The following is a 16,773-nucleotide window of genomic DNA, read 5'->3' on the forward strand; positions in this document are numbered from 1 at the left end:
AAGTCACACTCGCAAAAATGTTAAAACAATTGAAGGGGAATATAGATAAGCTCAGGGAAAATTTGGCAATTTGATCTCAATACCATCTACCATAGAAAAAAAAATCCAAATACACAAAAAGCCAATTTCTTAAATAAATAATAACAAAATATCAGAAAACAAACAAACCTATCTAACTGTCACACATCTAAAATCAAAATACGGGGAGAAAAAAACAAAGAAAAATATTAAAAAATTATCCAGTAAAAAAAAGGAAAAATGAAGAAGAAAAAGACAAAAAAGCAAAGGTAAAATAGTAAATGACAGTTGACTACCACCCGCCAGGTTTCCACTCTTCCCGAGAGCTTTTTAAATGTTATTCAGTGATTCATTACGTGTTATTATATTAATGGTAAAATTTATATGTTAAAAAATTAATAATTTAAAAAAATAAAAGTTTTCCCCACTCCTCCCTCTTCCTCACTGTCACTGCATACAGCTAGGGTTTCTTACTCTCTCTGCTTTACTTTTTTCTTTCCATATTTTAGTATCTACCTCACAGCCTGTACTATCTCTCTCTCTCTCTCTCTCTCTCTCTCTTCTCTCTCTCTCCTCAAGGGAAACCAGAAGGCCAACAAAAAGGGCCAAAAAGAAAAGAGGAAATGCAGCTCCCATAGCACTCTCTCCTCTCTCTCTCCTCCTCTGAGACCCATAAACCAAAACAATGTATGAACTTTGAAACCCCAGAAATCCACACCCCCTACCCAATTCACCAAAAACACCATCTTGGTTTCCACCAAAATGCATTCCCCAAGCCAAAGGCTGTCCCTTTTCCTCTTCTCCCTGCTGGTTTTGCTCCCCATTGCAAGACCAGATCTGGCTTCTGACCGCGCCGCTCTGCTAGCCCTGCGCTCCGCCGTCGGCGGCCGAACTCTGCTCTGGGATGTGAGCCAGACCAGCCCATGTTTGTGGGCAGGCGTCAACTGTGAGAATAACCGCGTCACGGTGCTTCGTCTTCCCGGCGTGGCTCTCTCCGGCATAATCCCCAGTGGCATTTTCGGAAATCTGACTAGTCTCCGCACTCTCAGTCTCCGTCTCAACGCTTTAAGAGGTCCTCTGCCTTCAGATCTCTCTGCCTGCGTTACTCTTCGTAACCTTTACTTGCAGGGCAATCTTTTCTCCGGCGAAATCCCGGAGTTTGTGTTCAGTCTGCACGACTTGGTCCGGCTGAACTTGGCCTCCAACAATTTTTCCGGTGAGATCTCTCTGGGTTTCAACAATCTCACCAGGCTCAGGACTTTGTATCTCGAAAGCAACAAGCTTTCGGGGGCGATCCCGGAGCTGAAGCTGCCCAATCTCGACCAGTTCAATGTATCCAACAATTTGCTAAACGGGTCTGTTCCAAAACAGTTGCAGTCTTACTCTTCGAGCTCGTTTCAGGGTAATTCTCTATGCGGGCGTCCCCTTGCTGCTTGTCCTGGAGACGGTGGCGGAGCTGCCAAGCCTGCCATAGGAGGAGATATAAACATCAATGACCACCACAAAAAGAGAAAGCTTTCCGGTGGTGCTATTGCCGGTATTGTGATCGGATCTGTGCTGGCTTTTTTCGTGATTGTTATGCTTTTGATCCTTTTCTGCCGAAAGAAGAAGAGCAAGAAGACGAGCTCCGTCGACATTGCCACCGTGAAGCACCGGGAAGTCGAGATTCCTGGCGAGAAGCTGCCTGCGGAGGCTGAGAATGGAGGATATGGAAATGGGCATTCGGTGGCGGATGCTGCCTCCGCGGCGATGGTGGGGAATGGCAAAAGTGAAGCCGGTGGCGCTAGTGGTGCTAAAAAGCTGGCGTTTTTTGGCAATGCGGCGAGGGTGTTTGATCTGGAGGACCTGTTGAGAGCTTCGGCGGAGGTTTTGGGGAAGGGGACTTTCGGGACAGCGTACAAAGCGGTTCTGGAGGCTGGGACTGTGGTGGCTGTGAAGAGGCTGAAGGACGTGACGATTTCGGAGAGCGAGTTTAAGGAAAAGATTGAGGCTGTGGGAGCGAAGGATCATGAGAATTTGGTGCCTCTGAGGGCATATTATTTCAGCAGAGATGAGAAGCTTCTTGTCTATGATTACATGCCTATGGGAAGCTTATCTGCACTTTTGCATGGTCAGTGTTTCTTGCTATTTGATTGCTTGCTTTTTTTGTTCACACATTGCTCTGCCTTTTCGGTTCGATTGTTGTTACTTTATTTCTGTGCTGGAAATTTTCCGATGATGGATATGATTTTTTTCTGATACCTCATCAGTTCCTCTAGTTCGGGATGTTTGCTTCAATCTTTTCGCCCTTTCTTTTCCAATTTTTGATCTGGATGATTAGAAGTTATTGGTTTCTTTGAGTTGTGTTTGAGGATTTGGTGTACAAAATTTTGCGTCTCCACAAACACCGTGTTAATTATTTTTGTGTGCTTGTTTCCGCTGTTAGCATTGATACAACCGAGTTTTATACAATGCTGCTTATTTCAGTTGTGTTGGTACTTTGTTTTACCTGATTTAACAGTTATGCTGTCTGTATATTCTTATATATATGCAACAATTATCTGGAGTTTGCGATGATTTCAAATCCGTTTCATGGATCTTTGGTTCAGTATTCCCATTTGAGTTTTCTTCAAAGTGTGACATCAATAAGTTTTCAACTTCCATCTTTTCAGCAATGTCGAGGCAATGCGTACTTTCAATGGTAGAATAATATAGAAGAGCTTTATCTTTACTGCCATCTTGTGTTCTATCTTTAATCTACAGGAAACAAAGGAGCAGGTAGGACTCCATTGAATTGGGAAATCAGGTCCGGCATTGCCCTTGGAGCTGCCCGTGGAATTGAATACCTACACTCTCAAGGTCATACTGTCTCCCACGGAAACATAAAGTCTTCCAACATCCTGCTCACAAAGTCCTATGAAGCTCGGGTTTCTGATTTTGGCCTAGCGCACCTTGTTGGCCCCTCATCCACTCCCAACCGAGTTGCTGGCTACCGGGCACCGGAGGTTACTGATCCTCGCAAGGTATCCCAAAAGGCCGATGTTTATAGCTTTGGGGTGTTGCTCCTGGAGCTACTCACCGGGAAGCCCCCAACGCATGCCCTCTTGAATGAGGAAGGAGTTGACCTCCCAAGATGGGTTCAGTCCATAGTCAAAGAGGAGTGGACTTCAGAGGTTTTCGATCTTGAGCTCCTCAGGTACCAGAATGTAGAGGAGGAGATGGTTCAGCTCTTGCAACTTGCAATAGATTGTTCAGCCCAGTACCCTGACAAACGCCCTTCAATCTCCGAAGTGACAAGGCGCATTGAGGAGCTACGTCGTTCTAGCTTGCAAGATGAGCAGCCCGAGGTTGTCCATGATTTAGACGATGTGTCTTCTCGATGAGTTGGGTTGCTCAGGGCAACGGCACCTCGACCATCTTCCCTCATGGATTTGCAGGGAAATTCCTTGCTGTAATTTTTATTCACCCTTTTGTTCCCCATTGCTCTAGTTTTTCTAACTGCCCTTTTGGGGTGGAGATCTGTTCCATTTGTTGTTGTTGGATGATGGTTTTCTTTTCTGTAATTATCACTTCCGCTTTTGCCTTTGCCTTTGCCTTTGCCTTTATTCCTTTATTTGTTGTTATTATTACGACTCTTTAGCTACTCGAAATTAAGATGTGTTGGTTGCTTCATGTCTATCCATAGTTTGGTCAAAGTTTTGTGAAATTAAGCAAACCTGCGTTGGTCATTTTCCAATTTCTGTTTCTCATCTGTTGAAATTCTACCATACGACCGAGGATATTTTAGTATCTCTTTTATCACGTGATCTGGTTTTGCAAGAATTCCCCGCTCATGTGGGATGATATAACAAATTTGAATTCGGGAAAGAGGGAAAGTAACTTGATGGTTGTTGACGAAGATGAGGATGAAGAAAGCTTTATAACAATGCGTAAATGACATGAGATACCATTACAGTCACGTTCGGTTCCTATTGAGGTTTTGTGGTAACGATTGAAAGCTTGGTGGTGGACCAAACTATTGCAGTTGAAGTGGAGGGTCCGTGAAGGGGGAAAGAAGTGTAAAAAGAGAGCAGACAGTGATGCAGTGGTCCTCGGTATGGTTAATTTTGTTGGGAGTTGGCATCCAAAGCAAACTATAACAGAATTTATTTAAAAAATATGCTTAATTTTGTTGGATGTGACATTTAGTACTACGATCAGTGAAAAGTGTTAGGTTCAATTCTCGCAGAAGGTGAATTTGAACTATATTATTGCTAGCACATTACAAGACTAAGCCCGCCCTAATTCCTCTTGATGTAGCTAATATCGTTTGTTAAAATGTCACTTGTAAGTGAAAGTTGTTAGGTTCGATTCTTGTAAAAGGTGAATTTGATCTATATTATTGCTATCACATTATGAAGCTACGCCCGTCCTAATTCCTCTTGATATAGCTAATATCGCTTGTTAAAAAAAAAAAAAAAAAAAAAAAAAAAAAGACAACAAAATTTTGGTTTTTTCGGTATGGGATATTTTTGTCCCGGGCTTGTGCTGTCCCATCCTCGTATTTTAAAAGAAAATAAATAAAAAATGAAAAATCGTAACGGTAACTTCTGGACCAGAAAGGACACCAAAGTTTTAGGTGTTTGTCTATGTAACAAAACTTTATTCCCAATTTTGACAATTAATAACCTATGTGTAATAAGTTAATACACATTTTTGATGTTTTGTCTTAAGAAATTTGCATCCACGTAGTAATAGTTATCAATAAGACCTTCAAGACAACTCTTTTACGGAAATACCTATTCATCTATTTGGTTTTGAATCTTGCATTAAGAGCAAATATGATATATTCGATTCTGAACACAGTTAAATTCAAAACACGAATTCAGCTTAAATGGTACATGTTACTAATTGATATGGCACACACGCAAGCGAGTGCTAAGGAGCCAAGAGCTAGTTAGATATTAGATAGGTGGTCAATTTGACTAAATTTTCGAAATAACCTTCAAACACCCACATCCAAGTTTCATAAAAATTACATATAGGGCACAAAAAAGTGGTAAATCACGAAGAGTAACGATTTTGAGTTAGTTTTGGAGAGTTTTATGCTGCATTGAATGAGTTATAACTGGGAAACATCCATCATATGTTTAGCGTGTGAAGCAAGAAAGATTTTCGAAAGACGAGTTCCAAAGATTTTATACAACGATCGAACATCAGGTCAAAAAATTGAGTAAAACAAGATGCAAGGCAATTTGGAACAGAAAGGGATGTGTTTTCACATTGCCATGGCGAAAACCAACAGACCGGTGACAAAAATACTCAAGCTCAACCAGCACAGGGGATATGAATTGGGATACATCAAATTCCTTAAGATACAAAAGACTACTCGACCGTAAAATTGCCGCCCCTGCGGCGGAGAAGTTACCTATAAGAGCAAAGAGCACATTCCGAACCAGTTTCGGCAGGTGCAAATTCATCACTCAAATTGCTCAACTGCACATACTATAAAAGAAAAAGAAAAAAACCAATCGGAGATCATATGTACAGGGTATACAAACACCGATGAGGTGTTAGGCCCCAAAAAACAAGCCCAAATCATTTAAGTGCTAGAACCCTAATCCCGGCTTTTGACAACCGGGAGCAACTTGCTACGTGCTGGGATTCAGTGACGGATCATCCTTAAAACCCTTTGAAAGCAGATCATAGTTGATTGATGCAAGCTGGGAGAGATTCTGGACCACGATCATAAGAAAATAGTAAGATCATATATTAGGAAAAGGCGAAAATTATATTGAAATACAGCCCAACAACATTCACAGTGGAAATCTATCGAACATGGCATCCAACTCGCTATTCATGAAGGCAAACTCACGACCAATTACAGTATACGCACCTTGAGTGGTCATTTTAGAGATAATAAAAGAAACGACAGCCTTGTAAGTTAAGAAATACCTTAAATGAGAAATTGCTGAAAGAGTAATTGATGGAAGAGCCAGACTCGAACTCTGTCAGACCCCCACATTCATCACCCTGTCAATGAACGTTGCCCAAGATCATGTCAGTGCTGCAAATTATATGGAAATACGGCAAATACAAAATATATTCGCATCAGTAGTTAAAAGCGCTTGTTTTTTGAACTAATGTACCACTTCCTCATGACGGTTGCTCAAGCAACTGCTGCTGCCACTTAAGCTATCAGAATCACTGGAATCATCCATGTCACTAGGTTGATATACGTGTTCATCTGAAGGATTCCATGAGTAACGACTGGTGAAGTAACTGGTATCTAATGCACTCTCTGAAGAGGGAACAAAAGCAGCCTGCAAGAAATGGAAAAGTCATAAGGGAGTGGTGCGGTGGTGCCAACCTAACCGAAGATGAAAAATCTGATCTACATGTTTATGATTTATGAATATCTTGCAGCGCACCTTTTGCCTGGCAAGTGTGTCCCAGTTGATATCTTTAAAGAATGGATGCTGCTTCACCTGTATCACAAAGTTGCAATTCTATTAAGTTTATTGAAGAAGTTTGAAAGATCACGCCCTAAAAAATAATGATAAAGAATAAGAAACTAAACTAACAAATACCTCTGATGCTCCTCGAGCTCCAAGTCTTTGATTAGGATCTTCTGTCAATAACCTAGAAACTATTTGTATCAGCATCAACTAAACAAACATCACAACTACATACTATCACTCGACATCAGCATATATACATGTTTGAACATGCTGAACCTTAAACAGGAACACAAATTCAGTCAAAATCTAAGATCAGTTTTACAGATTCATAGAACAATTTAACAAATTTGATACAAATTGGTATTCTACATTTAGGCTAATTTGCAAAATGAGAACAGAGTTTCTGCTAACTGAAACCATAAGTGATGGGTTCATAACTTGAAGTAAAAGTACGGAGAAGTTTAAGAATATTAACATGAGTATCTCAAAACTAGACCAAAACAGAGCAACCAATTGGCTAATTGACAGGTTTTAATTCTAGTCCGATACATCCCTTGATCTCCACACAAACTGACTAATGGTCAACTTCATGGAGATTCTAACTTCAACAGAAACAAATATTTCCACCTAAGCAATGCAATGACAGAATATATCTTTGAAAGCAATAACGTTGCATAAAAAGATTGCTAATGCTTCACTTACTGATCAATAAGATCCCGTGCTTCAGGACTCATCTCACCAACCCCAGGCCAAGGTATATTACGGTTGAGAATATTATCAAATATAGTCTACAAGAAAAAGAAGAAAATGGTTAAAATAAGCGATTTAGAACTCAAACAAACTATGAAATCACAAACAATTTTTGTTGTAAACAAAGTAAACACCAAGCCTATGTATTATAACATATTTTAGAGGCAACGTATTAACCTGAGGGTGCTCCGCATTGAAGGGTGGAATTCCAACAATCAATTCAAATAAAATGACACCAACAGACCACCAATCTGCAGTTGCACCTGTGGACCATAAAACAGCAGCAAGTTGTTAATCTTACAACGGTTAACTGATCAACCAATAACAGAACAGAAAGCTATTTGGTAAAAACACGAAAGCACAATGGTTGCGCCCTTAAAGACTTAAATAGTGATCAACCAAATAAGAGAACAGCTAAATGTGTGGGGAAAATCAGGGAAAACAAGAGCATTATGGTTGGTTGCCCTTAAACATTGTTTCAGCTTCCATGAAAGACTAAACAGTACCAATGAATAATGATTAAACCATTTTAGCCCATAGTTGAACATTACTGAATAATTAGTATTTCTTTCTTGATGTTGAAGCTTAACCTAAGGTTGGAGAGTTTTAAAACAAAATAAAGGAAATAATAGCACCTTAAACTTAGAAAAGACTATACGAACCATGTCCTGTTCCCAAAAGTATCTCTGGTGCCAAATAGTCAGGTGTACCGACAGCAGAACGTTTCTTTCGGCTTTCTCGTTGATGCTCGGAGAGAGATGATTCGGGTTCATCTTCCCCTAGAAGGGATGTGCTACTAACTGCTGGACCAGATAAATCATCAGTGCTGTTGATGAGACCAACCTTCGAAAGCCCAAAGTCTGTCAACTGCTCAGATGAAACACAAAAGGTTAAAATTGGGTGGTGAAAGAAGTGACAACCATCTATAACTCCCAATTAACTGCTACACAAAAATGAATTCTTTCCAACCCACAAGGCACAAACTACTGAAATTTTTATTTAAGAAAGAAATAGATTGAAAGCAATCTTCGGATGTGCCTACATGAGTGCTCGTGCTCCATAATATAATGTGAAATAATTGAAATTAATACAAAGTGTTTCATTTATCTTAAACAAAAATAAGCATCCAACTAAAGCTAAACCAAGTTACCATCACGACCTCTAGTAGAGATGGTTTTTCAAATTTCACCATCCAGCTTCAACTGAAAAACTAAACGATAATATAACCACTACTATATTGACACTGAAACGCAACAAAACTAATAAAGATAAAATCAGTATGTACGTACCTTAACATGGCCGTCATGAGCAATTAACAAATTGTCAGGCTTCAAATCACGATGAACCACACGAAGTGAATGTAAATATTCTAAAGCAAGAACCTGCAAAATCAAATATAGATAAACAGGACCTCAGATTATAAACTAGCAAAAAGTATGCAGCAAAATAGTTCTGAACAAGTTGCAAGCCCATACCACTTCTGCTATATATATACGAGCAACCTCCTCATCCAAGCAGCCTAAATTCCTCAACAATGAGTATAGATCTCCTCCATTCAAATACTCCATCACAAGATACAAGTTTTCACGACAAGTAAAAGAATAGAAGAAGCGAACCTGATACAGTTCAAATTTGTGTTAGAATGAAACTAAATGTTTCTCAATGCAAGGTAAAACGCTTTACTAGAACACCTGCTCACCACAAAAGGATTGCGGACTGAAATCAAGATGTCACGTTCTGCTAATATACTTTCAACAGCATTCTTCCGGATCATATCAGCCTTTTTAAGAACCTGTTACAAATGATACAAAATAAGAATGAGCAAATCCTCTTCATGCTCAACAACAGGACAAAACCAAAACATTATTTTCTTTATTTTCGGGGTGTTTGTGGAGATGGAAACACTAAATTTTATAGACTAGACAGGCTAGATGTCATCCAAAGTAGCATCATTTTCATCAATTATGGTACTTAAAAACCATTAAATTGATTATGCCAAAAGTTTCCACGGTCAAATTAAAAATAAAAATAAAGATAGAGATGAAGAAGCTATCCCAATAAATAAAAGCACACAGAAGACCGGCTATAACATGAATAAATCAACGAAAAAAACAACACAATAATGTACAGAAAAGTATATCAAGGACAACAGTACGCTTAAACAACTAAGGGTGACATGGCGCAATACAGTTAGCAAGAAATTACATGTCCAATTATGTGGTACCTTAATCGCAAAAAGATCCCCCGTTGTTCTCTTTTTAGCTAAGAAAACTCGTCCAAATGCCCCACGACTTATTGGTTTGATAATTTCAAAATCATCTATAGATGTTCGGTCCTTGGAAAAAGGTATAGGGCTTGTACGAACCACGTCATCTTCTAAAGGAGCTTCTTCATCAATTACGGTAGTTGCTAAATCAACCTTCTCATCATCCACTAACTCACAAAGTTGCAAATACTTCTCCCTGGAAAATCAACGTTAGGATATTGTAAAATGGAACTTAAAAAAGGAACTGAGAAGGTTACATGTAGCTATGATGATTACTCAATGAATTGTTTACTAATACATTTCATGAGAAATGTAGATACCATAGTTCAAGGTATATTAATGAACACTTTAGTTGAAGGCTTCAAGCTTGTAAAAGCCAAGAAAAATAGCAGCAAGTACCCACCGAATCAGCTTCTCAATGCGTGCCCCAAATGTTTCCACGGTAAGTGCATCAAACTTTCTGCGGTCTATAACAACTCTCAAGTCTTCAAGACAAGTCAGTAGATATGGCATAGAGCGATCATCATCCAAAGGTGTATTTGCTACGCACCGAGCAATATCAGAAAGTTCATTCATCTGTATCATTCAAATGGAGTTAGCTTTGATAGCATGAAAAATAAAACTTTGATATAAAGTTCGGTACCAGTAAGCACAGCACCAAGGCCAGCAAAACGCATACTAAAATTAAATCAAATTCATGCTACTTTGAAAGTTTGAATAACATATATATTCCCACTTCAGCATGTGCAAACACTCATAATCTGGAGGAGGTGCACAGTACTTGAGGTAACAATTTTCATTTAATAAGAAAACTTAAGGACTTGGAGAGAACAGCAAGTTCTTTCCATTGCATTTTGTATTTGACAAAGATTATAGTTCATGTTGTAAATTGATATTCAAATGCCGTACAATTGCATCCCAAGCATCACAAGCATGTGCCTGGGCAACTCCCAGAGCAAAGAAGTATTTGTAAAATCAAACAGATTAATAAGATACCTGAGGTATATCGTCTTGCTCAGAGAAAGAAGCCTTGCCTGCGAGGAGCAAGTCAATTTGACTGCCACTTGGGGTCAATAAGGGAGACCTAGGAGTCATGCTGCCTGCAGATGATGTTGTCATTCCTTGATCAGACTTTGGACCAAAACGAGTTCTACATGACATGGAAGGTAGACCTTTCAGGTCATCCATAAAAGATGAATTATCAGCTTCAGGAAAACAATCAAGCATGTCCTCTGAGCCTCTGTGGGACCAGTCACAAAGTTTTGGAGATAAAACCTCTGATTCTTCTGTCACGCTTGAACTAGATGCTTTCACAATGTCTGGACTTCCTACACCATGCTGGATATCCTTTTGAGCAAAGGACTCCATCAGTTTTTCAAGGGTTTCAGAAATTATGACAAGACGTTCATTCACACTTATACCTTTCTGATCACATCGATCAGCAATTGCACAAATTCTTGAATGGTCTTCCACATTTGCAGTTGGAACCTCCTCCTCACAGATGCGACATATTATAGAACTATCGTCAGATACATTTTGTTGATTTCCCCAACCCCAAGAAGGTTTGTGCTGGTGCTTGGAAGAACGTTCATGAGAACCCTTGCCAGAAGGCTCAGGAGGCTTAACAGAAGTAGGATCGATGTCAGAAGTCCCTCTCTTGTTGTCTGAACCTTTCAAATGTTCAACCTTAGAATCACTCTGCTCCTTAAATTCAGTAGCTTCTTTCATGCTTTTTGCAACCGGAGATGGGAATTTCTTCCATGATGTCATCCGGTCCCTACCAGCAGGAGACTCCAAATTCTTAGAGGGTTGATCAACAGGAGGTGTGAACAAATTTCCCAGTTGTATAACATGGTCTCTCTTCCATTCCAAGCCATGTTGCTCCTGACTGTAAAATTTCCTAGCTGAAGCTGCTTTAGAGGCTTTTGCAACACTTAAACTCTTTGGATCCTTTGCCAAACTTGGAGGAATTCTTTTATCAGAGAAACGCAGAACTCTTGATTGACGAAGCTGGAAAACTTGTTCATCCTCAGCCAATCCAGTTTCCTTATGGAATTGCAGCAACCTAGTACACCTTGTGAGTATGAAAAGCATTCGAGTGTGAAGCTGCTTCAGCACCCCCGGAGGAAGTTCTTGACGTCTATCATCCAATTCCTGAACTATGCCCTCACACTGAAGCCAAAACTCTCCAGATGATGTCATTGCACAACTTCGAGCCAAAACCAGCAAATCCTCAAGTGTTTCCTGCCACTCTGGATGATTATCTGCATCCTTTTCAAGAATTCCAACTAAATCTGCTGCAAATATAGCCAGATCAGAGTTCACTTCTTCCTTTGCTTTGTCAAACTTTGCCCTAATAGCAACCAAGATTTCCTGCATATCAGAAGCATTATTCCAAGCAGGTAAAATTTCCTAGTTCAAATTTATCTACTAAAAACTGTCGTATAAAAGGAAGACATACGTACCTCCAGGTTGTTCAAGCCTCGAGGCTTCCAAAATGGGAAAGGTCTTACACCTTTTGAATTCAGTTCGTGGGAAAAACTTTTTATATCAGCAGGAAACCTCTTTCTTGGTGCACTCGTTAAGCGGAGTATAGCTTGAAAACGGGGAGACTCAGACTCCTTAGGATTTTCACAATCATATGCAGTCTATTAAAGAAAAATATCAATCGCAAACACATTATGACAAGAAATAATAGAACAGGGAAACCGTTAGACATAAGAAATAAATATGTGGAGACAATAAATAAAATAATTGTACCCGCACCTCTGGTGTACATACATCCGAACTTCTTAAGCCGCCAGAGTGACCCCAAGATGATATGTTTCTCCCTGTTAAGGATGATGGAGGTATCAAAAGCCATTAGAGGGGAAACACAACAGGCATCCCACTCATCATAGAAAAATGAAAGTGTACAAAAATCCAGTAATTTGCATAAAAGAGCAAAGGTGTTCTAGTATCAACTCATGAAGCTTGATTAAGTCACTACGCACCACCACACTTGTCGTCCATGTTTTCCTAAGTGTACACCAAGTGATGGGTGGAGTACTACCATTAAGCTAGATTCATGTAGCAGACGGGGAAACCCACGTCAACAGAGCCACATCCACCCATCATACCATTGCACTCATCAAAAGATAAAGCTTGCATTGCTCTACAGATTATTCGAAATCGATGCCTTTTACAAATGTAGAAACATTTAATCGTTTTAGTTGGAGTCCAAGTCACTTTTGCGGTAATGCCTACAACCTACTGGAGTGATTTCAAAACCAAGTGACTCCTAAGTTCTAAGCTCAAAACACGACCTAAAGGCTAAATCTTTAACCATAACCCAGTACTTACAGCATAAACTAAACTAGCACAACTTTAAAAAAAAAAAAAAAAAAAAAAAAACCCTGCATTGCATAATTGCTCAAAATTGTACCAGCTTCTGCCGACGATTCCCCGTTGAGCAACCGCGATGGCGCCACCACGTTCGGGCTCTGGTCTCTCGAAGGCAAGCTACCAGTTGATGCAGCATCAGAATTGCTGCCATTATCAGCCCAATTCCCACTTACCACATTTTCATTGAACCCAATCCTAGTCTGACTCGCAGCCTCCTTCTTCTTGCCCCCACTGCCCGACCCTAAACGATCGCCGCCGACGCCCGGCCTAGACAAATTACTCGAGCCCAGCGCCGACCCTTTGTCGCCCCTAAACCCGAAAAAGCTCTCCTGCGGTAACGGCCCCGATCTCGTCTTTATCCTATTCAACCCCAGCGACGACGCCAGAATGGGAGAAACCGACGCCGCAGACTCCGCCACCCCCGTTGTGGACGCAGACGACTTCTTGGGAGTCGCGCCAGTCGAGCTCGCGGACTTCGCCGGCGTCTTCAGCTGAGCTGGGCTCTCTTTCCCCTTCACATCCTTCTTCTTTGACAAGTCTTTGACTAGACTCCGCCGACTGAAGCCGCCGCCGCCAGAACTGGTACTCGGGCCCGGCGAGTCGTCTTTGGACGAGGATTTGGGCTTCTTCTTATCGGATCGGATAGGGGAGTTGGAACCCAGAGATCGCGGACTATTATTGGAGCCATCGGGGCTGTTGGAGGAGTCGGACTTCTTGGAGGAGAAGAACCTGGCCTTGAACACCATTACTGTGTGGATATTTTTCTACGGCTTCCGAAATCGAAGCAGCCCTAGCGTGGAAGCATAGGGCTGCTTTCCAGAGAGAGAGAGAGAGAGAGAGAGGGTGGAGTTGGTTGGAAGTTCGGGAAATGGATGTGTCGATCAGTCGATGGTTTGAATGTAGAGAGAGAAAGAAGGGTGCTGCAGAAGAAAGAGAGAAGAATGTGAGAAGAATGTGAGTCTTCGAGTCCAAAGGCGTGGATATAGCGGTCTCCTCGTCTAAATCATTTTTCCCAAATCTCGATTTCGAACTTTATTAAAACAGTTTTCTACGTTTGAAATCTATATTTCTAATTTTGTACCTATATACGTTTGTGTTTTGAATGAACCCCTTTTGTAACGTTACATGACGTTTATATCAAAACATTTATTTTTGCAGTTGAGATTTTAAGTCTAAATTTCGGTTCATTATCGCTCATGTAAAACTTAAAAAATCAAATATCTTCTTATACTTTAATTAGTTTTCGCAAGACTATTTGCTCGAGTTAAAAACAAAAGAAACAATAAATGAAATATAACGTTTTAAGACTTTATAGGAATTTTGTGAATGGACCTTTTTAAATTTTTTTAGAGGGAATGTTATGTTACCATGTTTTGTATTTTTTTTTATAAGAGTAAAAAACTTATAAAGGGTCACATGCATTAAAACTTAAATTGGAAGGGAAGGGGAAAAAAAAGTAGGGTGAAAGTCAAACCACATGAAGAAAATATATTTTTACATGAATATAATGAATTAGCGTCAATTATGAGATTCAAACTTAAAATGTTTTACTTATAATTTTAGTTAAATACCGTTGTACCATATTATTTTTTTTAACAAACGATATTATCTACACTAAAAGAAAGTTATAGGCTTAATCACACAATGAATATGGGCTTAGCCTCATAATAAGTTAGGAATAATGTAGTTTAAATTTATCTTTGGTGCTTTTGGTGAGAATCGAATCTAAGATTTTTTACTTACGAGTGAATATGAATATTACTGGATCGTAGTACTAACTGCCCGCTATACCGCATTATCAAGGGGTTATTTTGTTCCAAGTTGATATTATGAATTTGGTATAATTTACGAGCGAGGAGTAGAAGGGACGACTGATACCTCAAGCTTGCCCAGAAGAAGTCGTTTGGTATGCAGACGGGACGGGACGAGACGGGACAGGACGGAACGGAACGGAGCGGGAGCAAAGATGCCCTCGGATGGAAACAAGGAGGAAGAAGAAGGAGACGGAGATGTTATAATTTTGTGTTCCACGGATGTGGAATGAGTCGTTCCAGGGGGTGAGGTGGAACGAAAATTCACCCAAAACTCGTCCCGTGGAACAGCTCGTTCCACCCATTTTAGGAGCACCAAACGTGGGACGGAACGCCTTGTCCCACTCTGTTCCGTCCCGTCCCACGTACCAAACGGTACCTTAGGTAAACATTGACCCATTGAAGCAGTCGCACTAGTTGGGCTTGTCTTGCCTGTAAGTTGCTTAACATTTGAGCCCATTTAACATCATAAGGCCCAACACAAGGCCCGTCACAAAATGATTTGGGTTAAATTTGCCAATTTGTAATCCGGATTCTGGTAATGCCTCCATTACGGATCGGGTGAATAGAGCTGCATGGGCCATGACGTGGTCCAAACTACCAACTATTTGTTTATTTATTTAAAAATATTTTCGTTGGATTATAAGGGAGGAAATATTTTTGATTGTGATCGGAATACGGGTAGTATATTACGTGTTTTTATATAAGTGGGAAATTTTATTATTTAAGTTATTAACTTTTTAACACACATATCCACAATTTGTATAGTAACACGTCGTGTATCATTCAGTGTTCCGGTCACACTGAAAAATCTCTCCTAAGGGAGGAAGAGGGTGGGAGAACATGAATTGAGATTCTCTTCAGGTCTTTTGTGTCTGGTGCTGAGGACTTGAAAATTCAAGTTGTTTAAGAGAAAGAAAGAGATATTGACGGTTTAAGAGCTGATTTTGTGTGAAGTATGCCAATAAAATGTGTTAATCGAAATCACAAAATTTAAATAGTGTTCCGAATTTTCCGATCCATCCGTTTCGGTCTCAGAGATTCAGAAAAAATCTCAATCCAGAGAACAAAGGACCCGAGTGAGGAAGACCACCAACTATTTTAATTTGGAAACTTTTTTTTTTTCCAAATGTAAAAGTTATTAAGTCCACAAACTTTTGGATGGTCAAAAGGCAAAAGAGAGAGCCAAAGATCTTATAAGCTAATTATATTATTCTTAGGCACAAGTTGCATTGTAGTTGTATGAGAATATTTTTGCTCACTACTTCAAGTGATGGTGATGCTCAATTGTTAACTGTTTTGTTTATTATTATTAGATGAGTTTAAATTTTGAGATTTATGTTCGAGATTTGTATAGTATTATACACAAATTTCAAAATTTAAACTCATCCGATGATAATAAATAAGGTAATAAATATTACTACCACTTGAGAGTGATTAGCGAAAATGCACTTGTAGTTGTATTGCAACAACATACAAAAAGCGTACCGTCAATCCCTTTTTTTTTTTTTTTAATTATTACCTATACTAAGTGACTTGTTAGTGTCGATAAAGAGCAGATATTCTACACTTTTACACCCGAGCATAAATTTTATATTGTGTGTTTTTTTTTTTTTTTTTTTTTTTATAAAAATAAGAGTTGTTGGTGAGAATTTCATCTTATGCAACCCCATAACAAAAAAACAAAAAAAAAAAACAAAAAACAAAAAACAAAAAAAAAAAAAAAAAAAAGAAAAAGGAAGAAGAAGAAGAGGAACAAACGAAGCTTAGTATAACTATTTTGAAATGTCAATATCACCCTTCACAAAAACCAATTATGTTGGTTACATATACTATGCTCAAATGGATATTTTATGGGATGGTGCTATCCATATTTATATTTTTACCTCTTAGTGTTAGTTTTTATCCTTTAATCTTCTTTAATTAATTTAAAATTAACGACTGAAAATTGATAGAGTTTACAAAATGTAAAAATAATGTGTAAATAGCATCATCGCATTTTATAATGCTATACAAGGACAAATGCATTCCACAAGTCTATTTTATATACAATAATATAAGCATTTGGATTATTTTTTTCTCAGGCCATCCACATGCCCACCTTCATGTGCACATTGGACAATAG

General features: G+C 39.3%; 2 protein-coding genes across 5 annotated transcripts; one reads left to right on the forward strand and one right to left on the reverse strand.

Moving 5' to 3' along the window:
- Positions 1 to 379: 379 nt before the first annotated feature.
- Positions 380 to 3,585, forward strand: LOC137710677 (putative inactive receptor kinase At1g48480). Its single transcript, XM_068449774.2, has 2 exons — positions 380 to 2,128; positions 2,761 to 3,585. The coding sequence occupies exons 1-2, from the start codon at positions 781 to 783 to the stop codon at positions 3,378 to 3,380; spliced, it is 1,968 nt and encodes a 655-aa protein (XP_068305875.1). The 5' UTR covers positions 380 to 780; the 3' UTR covers positions 3,381 to 3,585.
- A 1,645-nt stretch (positions 3,586 to 5,230) lies between these two features.
- On the reverse strand, positions 5,231 to 13,893 carry LOC137710442 (putative serine/threonine protein kinase IREH1). Of its 4 annotated transcripts, none has more exons than XR_015963297.1 (17): positions 12,878 to 13,780; positions 12,220 to 12,284; positions 11,919 to 12,101; positions 10,450 to 11,826; positions 9,857 to 10,029; positions 9,412 to 9,649; positions 8,887 to 8,979; positions 8,663 to 8,803; positions 8,477 to 8,569; positions 7,823 to 8,054; positions 7,365 to 7,450; positions 7,140 to 7,225; positions 6,567 to 6,618; positions 6,408 to 6,464; positions 6,126 to 6,299; positions 5,932 to 6,009; positions 5,231 to 5,711 (listed from the first exon to the last, which is right to left on the reverse strand). XR_015963297.1 is itself a non-coding variant. In XM_068449465.2 (17 exons), exons 1-17 carry the CDS (start codon positions 13,581 to 13,583, stop codon positions 5,628 to 5,630), a joined length of 3,891 nt encoding a protein of 1,296 aa, XP_068305566.1. In that variant the 5' UTR covers positions 13,584 to 13,893; the 3' UTR covers positions 5,231 to 5,627. The 4 variants fall into 4 exon arrangements, 2 of the variants coding, with proteins under 2 accessions (XP_068305566.1, XP_068305565.1); XR_011064977.2 differs by having other exon boundaries at positions 12,214 to 12,284; XM_068449465.2 differs by having other exon boundaries at positions 7,850 to 8,054; positions 12,878 to 13,893.
- Between the last annotated feature and the right edge of the window lie 2,880 nt (positions 13,894 to 16,773).

The sequence above is a fragment of the Pyrus communis genome, chromosome 6 (genome assembly GCF_041283825.1).
Source record: "Pyrus communis isolate YQ-2024b chromosome 6, ASM4128382v1, whole genome shotgun sequence".
Lineage (NCBI taxonomy): Eukaryota > Viridiplantae > Streptophyta > Magnoliopsida > Rosales > Rosaceae > Pyrus > Pyrus communis.

Coding starts and splice junctions, on each gene's coding strand:
- LOC137710677 (XM_068449774.2), top strand. CDS start 781: ATGCATTCCCCAAGCCAAAGGCTGTCCCTTTTCCTCTTCTCCCTGCTG. Junction 2,129..2,760: donor CTTATCTGCACTTTTGCATG/GTCAGTGTTTCT, acceptor TTTAATCTACAG/GAAACAAAGGAGCAGGTAGG.
- LOC137710442 (XM_068449464.2), bottom strand. CDS start 13,583: ATGGTGTTCAAGGCCAGGTTCTTCTCCTCCAAGAAGTCCGACTCCTCC. Junction 12,285..12,877: donor GGAATCGTCGGCAGAAGCTG/GTACAATTTTGA, acceptor CATCCTTAACAG/GGAGAAACATATCATCTTGG. Junction 6,465..6,566: donor GAGCTCGAGGAGCATCAGAG/GTATTTGTTAGT, acceptor TTTGTGATACAG/GTGAAGCAGCATCCATTCTT.